At 33.2% G+C, this 16,611-nt stretch overlaps 4 protein-coding genes and 1 pseudogene across 27 annotated transcripts in view; 2 read left to right on the forward strand and 3 right to left on the reverse strand.

Annotated features, from left to right (window-relative positions):
- The window catches only part of or30bv1 (odorant receptor, family 30, subfamily BV, member 1), a 202,249-nt gene that overhangs the window by 23,190 nt on the left and 162,448 nt on the right, over nucleotides 1-16,611 (forward strand). For 3 of the 19 annotated variants that reach the window (XM_087269810.1, XM_087269813.1, XM_087269819.1), the window contains exons 1-3: nucleotides 2,328-2,404; nucleotides 3,696-3,753; nucleotides 4,662-4,702. The gene's annotated coding sequence lies outside the window, so the exon portion shown is untranslated. Of the gene's footprint in view, nucleotides 1-2,327; nucleotides 2,568-3,480; nucleotides 3,569-3,695; nucleotides 3,759-4,661; nucleotides 4,703-16,611 lie in introns of those variants that run through there. The other 16 variants (XM_087269812.1, XM_087269811.1, XM_087269820.1 and 13 more) reach the window with 8 other exon arrangements.
- LOC147842160 (olfactory receptor 1468-like) lies at nucleotides 597-7,533 on the reverse strand. Of its 2 annotated transcripts, XM_087271146.1 has the most exons (2): nucleotides 6,649-7,533; nucleotides 597-683 (listed from the first exon to the last, which is right to left on the reverse strand). In XM_087271146.1, the coding sequence occupies exons 1-2, from the start codon at nucleotides 7,402-7,404 to the stop codon at nucleotides 597-599; spliced, it is 843 nt and encodes a 280-aa protein (XP_087127272.1). In that variant the 5' UTR covers nucleotides 7,405-7,533. The 2 variants fall into 2 exon arrangements, with proteins under 2 accessions (XP_087127272.1, XP_087127271.1); XM_087271145.1 differs by lacking the exon at nucleotides 597-683 and having other exon boundaries at nucleotides 6,565-7,404.
- Nucleotides 770-1,142, forward strand: coa4 (cytochrome c oxidase assembly factor 4 homolog; the record flags this gene model as incomplete). Its single annotated transcript, NM_001200036.1, is given in 1 exon segment — nucleotides 770-1,142. A coding segment is annotated over 1 exon segment (198 nt), but the record flags the coding sequence as incomplete, so codon positions are not given.
- LOC147835133 (olfactory receptor 8G17) lies at nucleotides 6,361-16,059 on the reverse strand. Of its 4 annotated transcripts, none has more exons than XR_015501383.1 (4): nucleotides 14,806-16,059; nucleotides 8,930-9,015; nucleotides 8,733-8,819; nucleotides 6,361-7,559 (listed from the first exon to the last, which is right to left on the reverse strand). XR_015501383.1 is itself a non-coding variant. In XM_087271142.1 (4 exons), exons 2-3 carry the CDS (start codon nucleotides 15,814-15,816, stop codon nucleotides 8,968-8,970), a joined length of 1,059 nt encoding a protein of 352 aa, XP_087127268.1. In that variant the 5' UTR covers nucleotides 15,817-15,858; nucleotides 16,035-16,055; the 3' UTR covers nucleotides 6,361-8,819; nucleotides 8,930-8,967. The 4 variants fall into 4 exon arrangements, 3 of the variants coding, with proteins under 3 accessions (XP_087127268.1, XP_087127266.1, XP_087127267.1); XM_087271142.1 differs by having other exon boundaries at nucleotides 6,361-8,819; nucleotides 14,806-15,858; nucleotides 16,035-16,055; XM_087271140.1 differs by having other exon boundaries at nucleotides 6,361-8,819.
- On the reverse strand, nucleotides 8,058-8,909 carry LOC147842161 (olfactory receptor 1G1-like; annotated as a pseudogene). The gene has a single exon (XR_015501385.1). The product of XR_015501385.1 is annotated as an olfactory receptor 1G1-like (transcript).

The following is a 16,611-nucleotide window of genomic DNA, read 5'->3' on the forward strand; positions in this document are numbered from 1 at the left end:
ACTACTTGTAAATCTACAATTTGAGGATTAAAAATAAAGTCTATATATTAAGACAGTTGCCTCAACTGCTAATATTATAATTATATATTATTATACATTATAATAAAGTGTTTAGCAATGCATATTACTAAGCCAAATTTGAGTCTTAAAATATTTACAGTAGAAAATGTACAAAATATCTTAAAGAAACATAATCTTCTTTATATTCTTATAATTTTTGGCACAAAAGATGAACTGATAATTTTGACCCATTCTTTACATGAACTATATATAGACTTATATATATATATAATATAATGATTAGGCTCAGGTTATACCTGCACCACATGGTCTTAAGAAAAAAAAAAGTTTCAGTTGAAACAATTGACTATATATTCAAGATTGTGAAGATGCTGATGAGGAAAGCAGTTTTTTTTTAATAGGTTTCAACACAAAAGATTTAAATATTTAAAGATAATTGACTCTTTACAAAGTAAATTAAACAAAACAACATCTGTTAAGTGCATATTAGAAATTTGTCGAATGATCACAGCAGATTTAAAAAAAAAATTATATATTTATATATATATATACAGTATATATATTATACATATATTTTAATTTCCCCTTTCACATTTCATTTTTCTTTCTATAGCTGTGTTAATTTTTCTTCGTTTGTACAGTTCTTTCATGGATTCCATGACCTCCTCTGTCTTCAGAGTGTATATGATGGGATTCAGCATAGATGGTATTACCTGTCTCAAAGAGTTGTTAAATATTCGTGTGTTTGGATCCAGTGGACACGATGATCTCCAAGACGGGCTGTGCTGAGCTGCACTACACACTGCTGGACTGTATGGCTGAGCATCAGGATTGGAGAAAGTGTCAGACTGAGGTTCTGAAGTTTAAGGAGTGCATGAGCGCCTACCAGAACACTCGCAAAGAGCAGCTGCTGAAGCAAAAGACTTCAGCCACAGAGTCTGTCTGACACACAGGCCTCCCTCAGTCAGTGTATTATTGTAATAAAATGTTCATCTCAATTTCCGAACAAAATGAAGTGTCAGGAATTTCTCTCACTAAATAAAACAAAACAAAACTTTTTGTTGTTGTCAATAAACAAATGACTTTTATTTTCATATGCTGGATATTAAACCTAAATATTTAAAAGATGTGTATATTAGTCTTTTTTTCACAATGGCATAATGGAGTATATGCACACTGACCTAATTTCTGTCAGTCAGATCCGATCGTCATCCCATACAAAATTGCTGCGTTTAAGTATTTTAAGTGTTATCTGATTTCTTTAAAAAAACATCGATCTTCGCTGCCTGGCTGAGATACTACATAAATTTTGTATCAGACCAAAGAAGAATTGCAGTATTTAATTATATTTTTCCACGCCATGACTTATAAATATTAAAACTAATTTTACCCCAGATTTTCAATGGAATTTCTGCTCTAGTTTGCTGCTAATGACGGTGCCTGGTCTTTCATCTCTTTTTACGTGTAAACAACCAAATGAATGCTTAAGTCTATTTAACTGATTGTATTTAAATTGCATTACAACACCGATGCTGTAAAAGGAACCTTATGAAATTGAAAATCGTCACATAAAGCTCTTGCTGGAAGTTCATCTTTGGCTGAAAAATCCTAGCTGAGTATATACCCCATTGAATATGCGGTGGATACTTTGATCTGAGGACATGTTGCTATTTTGCACATTATTATTTTGTTTTTAAATAAAAACTGAATTTAATTTTGTTAAAGAATCACTTTCTTTTATTGAAGGGTGCTTTAAACCACTTTCTGCTTTCCTCAATGCAGATCCCAATATCTGTGATAATTGCACATAATATACTATATTTCCAATAAAATATTTGCAATTGTTTTGTGTGTATATATATATATATATATATATATATATATATATATATATATATATATATATATATATATATATATATATTATTCAAGTTTTGGCCAATTTACATGATCATTTTGACCAGCACACATGAAGGCTTCTTTAATCGATTCATAGATTAACTGTGTTTTTATTTTCTTAAACAGGTTTAAATCAATCGTTTAGGGAAAACAACAAGTAAAATTGATTTGTGGTTGATTTTGTGAGGTTAATTAGTCACAATCTATCCAGAAAACAATAGTATGTCTAAATTTTACAAAAGCTTGTGCTATTTATTTAATATTTTTAGAAATTCAACGTTAAATAAAAAAAAATAGACAAAAGGGAAATTTACTGTGCAGCACTCTGTGAATAAAAAATAAATAAATGAATAAAGGCACTTTTTAGGCTACCTATTACAAGGTGATCTGAGATGGCCAATCAACTTAAAGTAGGCGGAGTTTACATATTTCAGCGGGAAGCCTGCGTCCATTTCACGTTAGAAAGGGGAGAGGTAAGGCTCAAGTACGTAAACTGTCATGATTTTTACTGGAGTTTTGTAATAATAATAATAATTATTATTATTACTTACTCAAGGAATATGAAGTAATCATATTTTCGTCATATTTCATCGTTCTAATCGAAAGTGTGCATTTATAAGGACTAAAACGAGCGTTTTCAAGGAAGAGTGAGTGTGTCAGCATATTTTACAATATTTCTTAGCGAATAGTTAAAAAAATAATGCATATAAATAGATATAACATTACCTTCACGTTTCAATTTCTTTATATTTTGTGAAACAACTGATACTCCAGTGTTCAAGACAATACTACTTCAAAGGACTTGCCAAGTCTAAAATGAGAGCTAACATCATGTTAAGGCCTTCTAACAAATGATACCGCTAACATCAGTGATGTGTATAAATACATCAGTTCACAATGGGCATTTTTAGGACACTGTGAATATCAAGTTGTTTTATTTTTTATAAATTTTTTTACTACTGTGGTTTCTGTTAAATGAGGTATAAGTGCCCTGTAATGATAGGCCTGTCAAAAGAGGCCTACACCTCTCGCCTCCTTTTTTCCTTCAATCCGCTTGAAAATGAAGCAAAAATGTCTCCCAAAGTAATTTATAAATGGGTAAATTATTCCCCCAAATATTTGTCTTTATATATATATACAGTACTATAAATCTCAAAGTCCCTAACCAACCAATTGAATCAAAGAAGGCAGAGCTTTACTCTTTACTGTTTTTTTTTGTACACTGATTCATGAGCCCATTTTATAAGTAAAAGTGTGTAACTAGTTCTTGCTGATTATTTCACAATGTTTGTTTTTCAGGATCAGGCTACGGTTCATTTGCAGTATATTAGGTATTAATATTATGGTCAGACAATGTAGTTAGCATTATCAAAGTGACATATTTTGCATTAATGAAACATAATGCCAAATATGTCATTATATTATTTAACATACTTTTGCTATAAAATTCAATGCACAATCAGAATCCTAAAACAATTTGTAATTGCTTTATCACCATGTTTTCTAAAGTGTATGCTAGTTTTTGCTATATTTCATTATTTACACATTAATTTAAAATGGCAGAATTGGAGTCATGCTTCCATTTTGAACCACACCAATCAATGACCAAAGCTGGAAAATCAGCCACCAGACTTGCAGATAAGCACATGTAAACATTAGCTTTTGAGCAGAATCAGAAATTTGAATGTTTAAATATAGTTTAACTTGACATTTAAAAACTGTTAATGCATGTTTTTTTTTTTTTTTTTTTTTTTTTTTTTTTTTTTTTTTTTTAGCTGATGACCACTAGTTGTGATGTTGGTGGATAACCAGGAGGTGTTTGCAGTCAGTCAGGTAAAGTAAGTAATTAATTTATTATGAGTTCATTAATCAGTTTATTATAAAACATAAAAGTTATGCAACAGAAAGTCTAATGTGAAAAAAATTAAAGTCTAAAGCATAATTTTTTTTTGTTTTCCTTTATTTTACTCAAACATGCACTTTATAGGGATTGTTCACGGAAAGCTGAAAATTGTCATCATTTACTCAGCCTTTACTTGATCCAAACCTGTTAAACTTTATTTGTTGTTGAACAAAAAAGGTGGTATTTTAGAAGAAAGCTGAAATCCTGTAACTAGTGATTTTCATTTCATGTTTGTTTTTCTACAATATAAGTTAATGGTTACAGATTTTCATTCATTCATTTTCCTTCAGCTTAGTCCCTTTATTCATCAGGGGTCACTACAGCGGAATGAAGCGCCACCTTATCCACCATATGTTTTAAGCAACAGATGCCCTTCCCGCTGCAACCCAGTACTTGGAAACGTCCATACACACTCTTTCACACACATACTTTATGAACAGTTTAGTTTATTCAATTCACCTTTAGTGGATGTATTTGAACTGTGGGGGAAACTAGAGCATCTGGAGGAAACCTACGCCAACACGGGGAGAACATGCAAACTCCACACAGAAATGCCAAATGACCCAGCTGGGACTCAAACCAGCGACTTTCTTGCTGTAAGGCGACAGTGCTAACCACTGAGCCACCTTGTCGCCCTGAAGGTTTTCAGCTTTTTTCAAAATATCTTCTTTAGTGTTCAACAGAATGAAGAAAGTTAGAAAGGTTTGGCACCACCTGAGGATTAGTATATAGTGAATACATTTAAATCTTTAAGTGAACTATCACTTCAAGTGATTTTGCTAAGCTACTGTATGGTTTTAAAAAATGCATAATTAGATGCTTGGTTCTTTTATCACAGCTTGCCAGCGATTTCAGTTGAAGGAAAAGTTGAACAAGAAGGTAAGTAATTTTTTATTATTTTTTTTTCAGGATCATCAAAATCTTTAGTTTAGTTTGACATTTACTTTGTATTTTTTATTTACAACATATGGAAGACATTTAGAACACAAGTTAAAAATAATCAGTTGGAAATCTGGAAATGTTAGCAAACAACAATGCTAGTTACTGCCGATATTTTTAGGACAATATTTTTTACCGATATAAAAATTCTGTATGACAGGCTAAAAGAATCTTAAAGTAGAGAGATTCTTTAAAAAGAGAATGTACTGTATACACCAGGGGTCCCCAGTTATTATTTTTTTCCATGTGTCAAATTATTTAAAGCAAGCCGAGTAGAGGGCCTGCTAGGGCTGGGTGGTTGTTCGAAAAGTAATTGGAATCGACATTTAGAACATATACTCAATCTTATTCTTCCAGGTCAGTTTTTTTTTATTATTTCCCTACTGTATGTGGAATCATGTGACCTCACTCTGTTATGGCTGATTTATAGTTCTGTGTCTGGCGCACACATAGGGTCTGGTGCAACTTTTACACAGTCGAATACCTGCACTCACTTTAAAAAATGTAACTACACGTCGCATGTTTGCACGACATTGATGAGGATTGGAAGCTTGAGACAGAATATTTTTTCATTACAATAAAATTATTATTTATAGTAAAATATTTGTTTACAGAAGATACAAGAAATGCATTGTTTAAAGTATTGTTTACAGGATATACAAGAGCTATTTTATTTAGAAGATATACTGCTTATTTTCTACTTTTAATTTAAAAAAACATTAATTTATTTGTTTTCACTTTTTTATAAGAAATAATTGACTGTTTGTTTTAGGCAATTATGTTTTAATTTCCAGTTTCCTTTAATTATTTTTAAATCAAGTAATGCACCCTTCATTCAGAAATCACTCACTTGTAATATGTGAGCATATTTACTGTACAAAAACTGTTAGTAAACAATGAGGGCAAAAAAATAAATAAATAAATAAAATAATCGCTAATTAATCGTAAGCAAGTTAAAATGCTCAATTAATCAAGATTTAGATTTTTGGCCAAATCACCCAGTCCTAGGCCAGCTTATATCTTACTCACAGGCAGAGATGTTGGCCTACTGAACAGGAAATTGTGCATGCTCTCTGTTACTATCTGTGAAGCAATATGCATTTCAAGAATGCTTTTCTAAATATTGTATTGAGCCCAACACCACTGCCATTGTTCCTGCGTTAAGTTATTTGTGTTTCATTTGAGTACATGTTGTTCATCACTTTTTTTTTTTTAATGTTTTGACCTGTCTTTGTGTACTTGGTCTATAAGGTAAGTGAATGATATAATATGAACCAAACCTGTCATTGTGTACTTGGCCTATAAGGTAAGTGAATGATGTAATAAGAACTAGACCTGTCTTTGTGTACTTGTTTTATAAGGTAAGTGACTGATGTAATTTGAACCAGCTTACTCCAGATTTGTGCTTTGCATTTTACCCAACCACACACAGCAATGAGCGGTAAATGCACACCTGGAACTTATTTCACCTTCCTCTCTTTATTACATTGAATGCCTTTTTGAGTGCAGTATACCTGAAATTGTGCTAAATTATTTTGTGTGTGTGTAACTGAGTTTGTGATGCCAATGGGTGCTACAACAAACGAGCCACACTGATTCTGATGACATGTTTTTAATTTAACAATGTGAGGTCACTGACTATTCTAATAACATAGGAAATTTGCACAATTATTTCATCATGTTTGAACAGCCAATCCTATTCATTTGAATGTTTGTAATCATTAAACTTTAGACTGTCAGATATTTGTACATAACAAAGGACATGACATTTCATTCAACAGCAAAATGTGAAATGATAATATTTATTTTCTCTGTTTCACATTTTGTTCCATAATAGTGTTCACCTTTCGACGGCGTCGGTACATTTCTTTTATGGCCTGCATGACCTCTTCTGTCTTTAGAGTATATATAATGGGATTCAGCATAGGTGGTAGTATTTGCGTTAGAGAATTGTTAATTATCCGAGAGTTAAGATCAATAGATATTGCAATGGATTTTATATTTAAACTTAAAATCGGGAGATACAAAATTGCCACTAACATGAGATGCGAGGTGCACGTTTTCATAGCTTTGATTCGATCAGCGCCATGAGCGATCTTAAATAAAGCCGCAGCAATACAACAATATGAGATGGTTATTAGTAGCATCGGCATGCAAATCAGAAGACCAAACGAAATATATGCCATGACATAATTTATAAAATTACTATTACAGGAAAGGCTGATAACAGGCCCGTGATCACAGAAATGGCTACTGACTACAGTCGATCTACAAAAAGACAGTCTGTTGACTAAACCTGCAAGTGTAGCAAAAAGAAAGATAGAAAAAAGCCACATGTTGCCTAAGATGAGTGATACAGATTTTTTTGTAATGATTGCATGGTACTTTAGAGGAAAACAAATAGCAACCAGTCTGTCATAGGCCAAGACGAGTAGCGACATAGATTGTAAATTCATTAAATGAAATACAAAAAACATATTGATCAAGCATGCTTCATACGAAATCTCCTGGTGACCAAATAAAAACATGTCTATAAGTTTTGGAATCACAGCTGTGCTTCCACACAGATCAGAAAAAGCCAGATGAAAGACAGCAATGTATTTGGCTGTGTGAAGTCTGCGAGACATATAAATTACACACATGATAAATGAATTTCCTAAAACAGTCACAAAGTAAACAAAACACAAGAACACATAGTAGTATTTTGCATGTGGGAGATTAGAAAAGCCACTGATGAAGAATGTTGCAGGACGAAAATAGGTCACACTTGCAGAGGTCAAGTTGGCAGTTGTGTTACCTGTGATAAAGAACTGTTTTTAGTTACCAGACTAAATAAAAATAGAAATTTTAGTGTCAGTATTACCTGGCACTATGATTCAGGGCAAAACCCTTGTCTTTACAAGCCAGCTTTCCTATACAGTTTTTTTGTTGTATAAATACAGTACACTGCATCTCAATGTAATTTGAATATGGAACTTTTTACGAATATGGAAATGTGCTATGTACATTTAGTAGAACATATAAACATAGTCAGACTGGCACAAGTTTAGGGATCAGGCACTTCTTTTTTTTTAATAGTTGTAGGAACACAAAGCAAGCACCATTATTTTAAGTTATTCTATAATATTTTAAAATATAGTCTATATTGTTTAATGACAATAACTTTTTCAATGAATTGACAAGTATTCCATACAAAAAAACAAACAAACAAACAAAAAAAACTAGTGCTGTTGTAATAACTGCAACATAAATGGTATTTCCTTTTTTAGACAATCACACTCATTACACACTTAACTTATCTACCATGAATGGAAAAAGCACGCAAGTAAGAGAAAGAATAGTTATTGGTGTTAGACAGTTGGACACAAAATGCGGCCACTAATCTTAAATGAAAAGTACATGTCTTCATTGCTCTTTGATAATCTTGTAGGGGTTTTGATTCTGAACATCGTCAGAACTCTGCATGTGTATGAAAAGGCAATACAAAAACCTGGAAACACGATGATCACCTGAAACAGAACTTCTGTGACATTTGGGTCACTGGTTCTCCAAAAAGAAAGTCTGTTTGTGAAAAATGTTTGTATTAGTTCTAGTGTCCATGAAGAACCAACTGCAGCAAGCATTGATGTGTGAGTCACAGTCATGTTATTTCTCAAAGGAAAACACATAGGTACTAATCTGTCAAAAGACTTAATAGTTAGAGTTAAAGACTGCAGTGAAACAAATAACATGTACATGCACAATCCATACGAGATCAAACAATTCCTCAACAAAAATGCACCAAGTTGCTGAGGGATAACAGTCATACTTCCAAAAATACCTGTTAATGATAAATTAAAAACAGCAGTATGTTTAGTAGTCTGGCGATTTCTGTCTACAATGATGATAATTGTGTGGCAGTAGTCTCCTAGAAATAAAATGGAGTACGCAATAAGCAGGAATATACAGTAGTATCTCATGTGAGGTATACCAGAGTGTGCAGCAGGCTGAAAGGAAATGTTCTTGTTTCCAGACACGTCTTGACTCATTTTCAAATTATTTTTTTTTTCCATCCAGTCTTTGCAGAAAAGCAGAAACAAAGGGTTGCATTGTAATACAGTTAATGAAGGATCAATTTGGTTTACTCACAGAATAAACCTAAGGAAGATTGCCCAGTTTTTAACTTACCCAAACCCTTTATGTACTGAATACAGGTGTCAGTCTCTTTAACCAGTCTCTGTCTCCTTTATCCAACAATGCCACACCTCTGTTACCTGGCCAATCAGAGCAATATTTCAATAAGTATAATGATAGCCCTATGCATATTTTCTCGGTTTAATGTATGACATTTACTCCAGAGTTAGTAAGCGCAAAAAAAATGTAGTGTCTTTTTGCAAAACTATAATTAAATATCAAAACAACATAAATTGGCGAAGTGCAAAGTGTTCATCAAACATGGAATCAAAGCATTTCAAGGGTTAGTTCCCTTAATTAAATATAATATCAAGCTATGATATTTCCTTTATCTGTATATGAAACAAAAGTGCTTATTCAAAAGTTTTTTCTCTGTTCGTATAGTCAATAAACAATAAATGTGTGCACTGTAATGACACTGGGTAGAAAAAGCTGTTGAATAAAGTCATCATTTTATTTTTGTTTGTATATTTGCACAAAATGATTCTTGTACCTTTTGTTGTTAATTTTCTTTACATTTTTTTTAGTCAGGAACCTTTCTGTCTGGAAAATGCGGGAGCTCTCAGTTTGTGAAATATATTAATTTGGGTTGCAAAGACAAAGGTCTCAGGGATTTGGAACAACACAAGGGTAATTAATAACATAGTTTTCATTTTTTGGATGAACAAACACTTCAACTTCCCAGTGCCTCGTTCAGGCTTCATTTAAGGCTGAGCATGCTGACAGGTAGATCTGTGTTCAGCAATGTGTGAACTAGTGCTAGTGTTAATTTTGTCATGTATTTTCAACTCAATTTGAATAGTCCCATGTTAAATGTCCTTGTTACCTTATATCATATTTAGTCAGCTTTTATCCCATTTTCTTTAGTCAAGATTAAGTCAACTAAAAATCTTGTGTATTAAAGTCTAGTTGTAGTCAAAGTAAACTAAGTATTTTAGACAATTTTTTTTTATCAATGAGATCTTGACGTTTTAGCAGCAGTATGGTAGTTATTAACCTTGCAGTCAATTTACTCTTGTCTAAAACAGCATTCTTTAGATTCACTTTTCCATTACAAATTATCTGTAAATTGTGTTTGTCAGCAGTGGTGGTCAGAATACAGTTAGATTGACCATTTAGTCACACTATCTTTCTATTTGTTGTAATGTTGCACCATGTCAGCCCAAGTGCAGTCTAAAGCTGCGGTCATACTGGGCTTTTCCTCCCATAGACTTCCATTCATACGCACGCGAATGCGTCAGACCGGACACGCAGGGTCATGCGTCAAGTTTCGCAGGTTGTTGCGGTGCAAAGTTCAAGCTTGGTGAACTCTGACCTGCGAAATCGCATCACTACACTGTGAGACCAATAAAAGAACCAAAACATGACCTCTCTGGACAGAAATTTAAAATGTGGAGGAATCGCTCACTTTTTAAATGTCTAATCATCTGGTTTATTCCCGCCCCTTTTCGCAGAGCCATACCACAGAATTTCGCAAACTCAAACTCTGGTGTGACCGCAGCTTTATGCAAAGTTTGGCCACCCCTCTGTGGCATCATTATGTGATCTTTCTTTATAAAAGACGATCACAGTGATATGCCATTTGGATTCTATAGAACGCTAGATTATGTCATGTTTTTCAGACAAAAATAGGTAGTGTTGCACTTCTGAGATGTGTGAAATTAAATTGAAACTGAAAAATAGGCTGCACAAAAGTTTGTGTGGATTTCAAACCCTGTAGTCACTTAATGCTGATTGATTACAACACAACATTGATTTGAGTGACTTTTAAATAAAATTAATCAATCCTAACACAGGTGCAACCAATCATGAAAAAGGTTTTAGTATTCAGGGTTTGGTTAGACTTCTCGATAAGCTTGTTTGTTGGGGGATGTCCACTCCTGTTCAGGAGGTGGCAGATGTCCACCATCAGCCACGAAATGAACAGGATACTCACAGAGTTTTCTTGGATGTTGCCTTTCATAGGGGCACCGTCTAGGCAGATAGCCAGTGGTGGAAAGAGTACTGAAAAATCATACTCCGGTAAAAATACCATTACTTGCCTAAAAGTGTAGTGCAAGTAGAGTAAAAGTATCTGTTGTAAATATTACTCATAGTATGAGTAAAAAGAAGTCCTTTTTAAAAGTACTCAAGAGTAGTGAGTATTACGCTGTAAAAAGCTGATGCATTTACATGTAATTTGTGTATGTGTGTGTGTGTTTAAACTTAACATTCTGCATCTAACATGCATCTAGTTATTACCTAGCAGGCAAACAAAATCATAAGACGTTAATGTTAGGTTAGATTTAGATTGTGATGTCAGGTGTTCAAAATTCAATATCTACCCCTTCCCCTTGGCCATTGAAACAGAGTGTGAAGGGGAAGGGCTTTAAAATGTACCCCTAAGAAATGGGACACCACTACAACACCTATACACGTCATCATGTCATCACAATCTCTTGCTTCATATGAGATCGACGATCAAGACAGCTGTAGTTATTCCAGTTGCAATATTTTTGGGAATTTATCTTCAAGAAATCACTAAAGGCAACAATATCACGTTATCAATATAATGTGGCAATAAGATTGTAACTGTACTGTGTATTCACACCCTGGCCATAAATATGTAAATGCAAGAAAACTACATTAACAGTATACCATTTTACACTGTAAAAAGCTCATTTCCAGACACTAGACTTTTCTGACAGGGTATTTGAGTGTTATCGTGTGACAGAATGTTGTGGGACACCTATACAAGAGTTATTATGAATAATAGATTGTGAATATTAGCGTTTTTTATTTTAGCATTTTTTCTACTGCACGCATTATGAAAAATCTATTTAAAAAAAGACTGTTTTTCTTTTCTTAAACTGGCTTAACTTGAAGTGTAAATTTTCATTTTTTTAAGGTACTTTATGAAATGTTGCCATATGGCAACAACGTCCAAAAGTGGATCCAACTTAGAAATTTCTAATTTAAAACTTTCCTTATAATTAATAATTTTGCTGTTTGAAATGATTTAATTGGTGTTGCAGTATTATAAGCTTTAACACAGAACTTATGAATGACACCTTATACATACTTTTCAACAACTCGTATTCCAACAGCTTTCATTTATTCCTTTCTTTTTTGCTGAATATTATTAAAAACAAGCATAATATTGTATTATTATGTATACAACATATAGTAATTATAAATATTTTCTCCAGTAAATATTATAACAAATAAATAACAAGTTTGATATATCCAGATCCGCTACTAGCTAAAAATGTTTATATATTATACTATATACTATACTACGCCTGTCTTATCTGCCTCTGAGCTAACTTACCTGAACTGTCTCTATCAAATTTCCTGTTTGCATCATTCTCATGGTTACTAAAACCCATCTCACCCTCACTTTCATCTGCATGAAGAGCCAGTTCTGTCCTTTTCTTTTTTCACTTACCCTAGAACATGGTGGTGCTCACTAATACACTGTTCCCTGTATCTATTCAAAAGTAGTATTGCCATTAAAACTAGATTTTATCCATAATACAAATGTCATTAACATACAAGTAATCAACATTATATTACTAGCTTTCATGTTGTTATTGTTACAACTTAAAGTTCACAGCTGACCTTGCTAGCTAGCTAACCCATTGCAATATTGCACATTCCACTATTGCACAGTATCATGTTGCCATATGGTGACAGCGTGCAGTAGAGGGTTGAAGCATGATGGCAAAACGAGGTTATGAATGTATTAAAACAAATGCTTGTCTGTTGTAAAAATTCATAATGACAAAAAATACTAATTTGTGCATCTCCTTCAGTGTGCAAACATGGTGCCATTGTAGATGGTGACATTTGTGTACCCCTCAGTTTTGAGTGTGGTCCTGAAAAATATCAGCTTCAAGTGGTATCTAGCTCTTCCCCTTAGCCTTATGCCTTCAAGCTAAAGATAATTGGGACACCCCTTCACGTGAACCTGTCTTTCTTTAAAAATCGACGATCTTCACTGCCTTTTAGATATGCGACATGAAGTGGGTCTCAGATCAGACAAGAATCACCACATTAAACACCACATTTCCCCTGCCATGTCTTTAAAATATAACTGTTTATTTTACCCCAGTATTTTCAATGGAATTTCTGCGCTAACCTGTTGCTACTGACAGCGCTAGTGGTTACAACGGTCTTTTACCTTGTTTTACACTTAAACAACTAAACGAATGCTGAATATAAATTGGTGTGAGGATGTTTTTAGGTATTTCCTAGACTTTAAACAAATCAAAAACTCAGATTTCATTTAAAATATCTTAATTTGTTTTACTTACTTTCTTTACTTACTTATGTTCACTTTTTTACACCTAAAGATTTTAAGTGCAGTTTTAGCTGTTAAATGTCCTTGTTACGTCTTGTCATATTCAGCCAGCCTTATTTTATTTTTCTTTATTTTCTATGCACTCATTCAACCAGTAAAATGAAGTATGGAATGATAGACACTTTATGCACTCAACTACCGCAGTTTTGCTCACATAGCGGGAGCTTTCAGGTGCACATTAGATAACTTTATTTATTTTGGATTGTAAAAGCAAAAGTCTCCTATGAGCGTGATTATAGTGCCTCCCGATGGTAAATGTGGTTAAACTCATGGGAGGTATTATTGGGTAGTTTGGTCATTTATTTCACTAATTTGACAACCAGCAAACATCAATCGGGAAAAAGGTTGAATTTCAGCTTAGTAAAAAAACATTTGTGTTTTTGGAACGATACTACTTGCATGTACTATGCTGTTGAGTGTGTAAGTGCTTAAGTACATAGTGCATTACTGTATAGTGTGCCATTTGGGATGGAGCTTATGTGTGTGTATGACTGTGAATAGATGTTTCCCAGTGATGGGTTGCGGCTGGAAAGTCATCCACTGTGTAAAACATATGCTGGACAAGTTAGTGGTTCATTACATTGTGGTGACCCCAGATTAATAAAGGGACTAAGCTGAAAAGAAAATGAATGAATGAATAATTAGTTTTATTGATATATCATAAATGATTATCATGACAGCTCTTTGATGAGATAAACATAGTTAATGTCATAAAGTTTTAAAATTGAACTGATGATTCCTATTAATAATTTGAATACAATATATTCATGAAATTATTACTGGCAACCATTTAAAAATACACATTATGTCCATAAAATTGCCGTTATATGACTCAGTACAAAATAAGCTATAGAGAATGACTTCTTATCATCAGATAAATCATGCCTAAATGAAAAACACAGTTAACACATTAGGCCTATCTCATGCATGTCAATTAGGGGATAAAAAAAATAGAAAAGGCTATATGATCAGCCTATATGGTCACTTGCAAAGTTCTTCTTTTCACTAAATTTACTTCTCAATTTTTGCTTATGAATACTATCTTATGAATAGTAAATTGTTTCTATCAAATGCACAATGAAACATATAGCTAAATCATTTCAAATAATCATTATTATTATGGGAATAATTTTGCACATGCAACATGTAAAATTAGGTGTTAAGCCATCATTATAAAATGTAAAGGGTCCCATAAGCAAAAGCACTTTACTTGTAGTTAAAAAAATCTACACATCAACAACAGGGGTTCATAAAAATATCAATTGTACACAAACAAACTTAAATGTGTCGCGTATATATATATATCCCATAACATACAAAAATTGTGTTTCAGTTAAATCACAGGTCAGAGAAAAAGCTTCTTCACAAAACTGTTTTTCACCTTGACATGTGAAAATATTCTGGTTAATTTGTAAAACGTTCATAAAAGGCTATATAAATTATAACAGATTTACATATACAAAAAGAAAGAGGGGATAAATCAGATAATGGAAGACAGCTAACATTTGAAATCCAATGCTCCAAATACCTTGAAATCATTTAATTTTCTTCCATGGCATTTCCTATTTTGTTCCATAGTAGCATAAACCCTGCTGCGTTTGTATAGTTCTTTAATGGACTGCATGACCTCGTCTGTCTTCAGAGTGTATATGATGGGATTCAGCATGGGTGGTATTGTCTGGGTCAGAGAATTATTAATTAACCGGGCATTTGGATTTATGTATGTGGTTGCATATGCAATATTATTGCTTAAAATTGGGAGGTAAAAAATTGCCACCAACATGAGATGTGAGGTGCATGTTTTGATGGCTTTGTTTCTGTCAACACCACGAGCAATCTTAAGAAGAGCCAGAGAAATGCAGAAATATGAGACAAATATGAGTATTGGAGGCATGCAAATCAGAATGCCAAAGCACAATTTTCCCATCAAAATAGGCATAGAATTATCATTACAAGCTAGTCTAAAGACCGGGGCAAAATCACAGTAGTATGTATCAATTACATTAGATATACAAAAAGAGATTCTGCTGACCGAACCAACTACTACTGAAAAAAATGTAGCAGAAAAAATCCACATCACTCCGATGATCAGAAACATTGCTGATTTGTTTATAATGGCATGATATCGTAGAGGAAAACAAATAGCAATAAGTCTGTCATAAGCCAAAGCAAGTAATGTTAAAGACTGCATATTCATGAAATGAAGCACAAAAAACATATTGGCCATGCATGCTTCATATGAAATGTCCTGGTGATCAAACAAAAATGTGTCAATGACTTTTGGAATCAAAGCCGAGCTTCCACACAGATCAGAAAAGGCCAGATGGAAAACAGCAATGTATTTGGCTGTGTGAAGTCTGCGGGCCAAATAAATGATATACATGATGAATGAATTCCCCAAAACAGTCACAACATACACTAAAGACAAGAACACATAGTAGTATTTTGCATGTGGAACATTAGAAAGGCCACTGAGAAAAAATGTTGCAGGACGAACAAAGGTCACATTTGCAGAAGAGTTTGACTGCATGGAGCTCATGACACCTGCTGTCTGGATCTTTGTGTCACCTGTAATGAAGACCTGTTTAAGAAATAAACTTAGAAGCAAACTCATATAGTGATTCACTTTACATCCACAGTAAATAAGCAAAAGTGAATAAACAGATGTTTGACATTGAAATAATATCAAAGTTATTGCATTGCTGCAGCAAAATTAGTATACAGAATCAAAGACTCATACTATGGTTCATACTGTACCTTCTCCAATGCTGACAGAATGGATTTATTCTACCAGCTAGCAGACATATTTATACCTGATCGTTCTGTTGTGCTTTGGACTTTTGTTCGTTGATCCCTGTAGACTTCTGTAAATGGGGGCGGGAGTAAGCTTATGTTGAAATGAAGATAAAAGATTTTTAAAAAGATGAATGTGTAAACCATGATAAAATTAAAGACTTAATAATAAAATAGAGCTAAAAATGTTTTATTAATTGAAGAATGTTTGTATGACAATATTGCTGTCCACAACATCCCACACTGTAAATTTTCAATCATCATGGCTTCATGCACCACTCAAAACAACCACAGCAGCAATTATATGTCAGTATTTTGGAGAGATTGTGGTATTTATTATTTGTATTAATATATTTTTATATGTTTGTATCACTAAAATTTTGCACTGTAGTGGCATAGGAACTTATTAAGTTCATTTATTATTGTTACGGTAGTAATTTAGAATCAAAATTTATCTTCATATGAACTTTGAGCTTCTATTTGCTTGTTGATCAGTGTTCAGACTTTAACATAAGGACTAGAACATCACATATTGCATTAC

The sequence above is a fragment of the Danio rerio genome, chromosome 10, assembly GCF_052040795.2.
Source record: "Danio rerio strain M-AB ecotype USA chromosome 10, GRCz13ab, whole genome shotgun sequence".
NCBI lineage: Eukaryota > Metazoa > Chordata > Actinopteri > Cypriniformes > Danionidae > Danio > Danio rerio.

Bases quoted from the DNA above. Each gene is read 5' to 3' on its own strand.
- LOC147842160 (XM_087271146.1), bottom strand. From the start codon at position 7,404: ATGTGTGTAATTTATATGTCTCGCAGACTTCACACAGCCAAATACATT. The intron at 684-6,648 runs GTCATGCAGGCC...AAGACAGAGGAG, and splicing joins ATACTCTAAAGACAGAAGAG to GTCATGGAATCCATGAAAGA.
- LOC147835133 (XM_087271140.1), bottom strand. From the start codon at position 15,891: ATGAGTTTGCTTCTAAGTTTATTTCTTAAACAGGTCTTCATTACAGGT. The intron at 9,016-14,805 runs GTATTTGGAGCA...CTGATTGGCCAG, and splicing joins GAAAATTAAATGATTTCAAG to GTAACAGAGGTGTGGCATTG.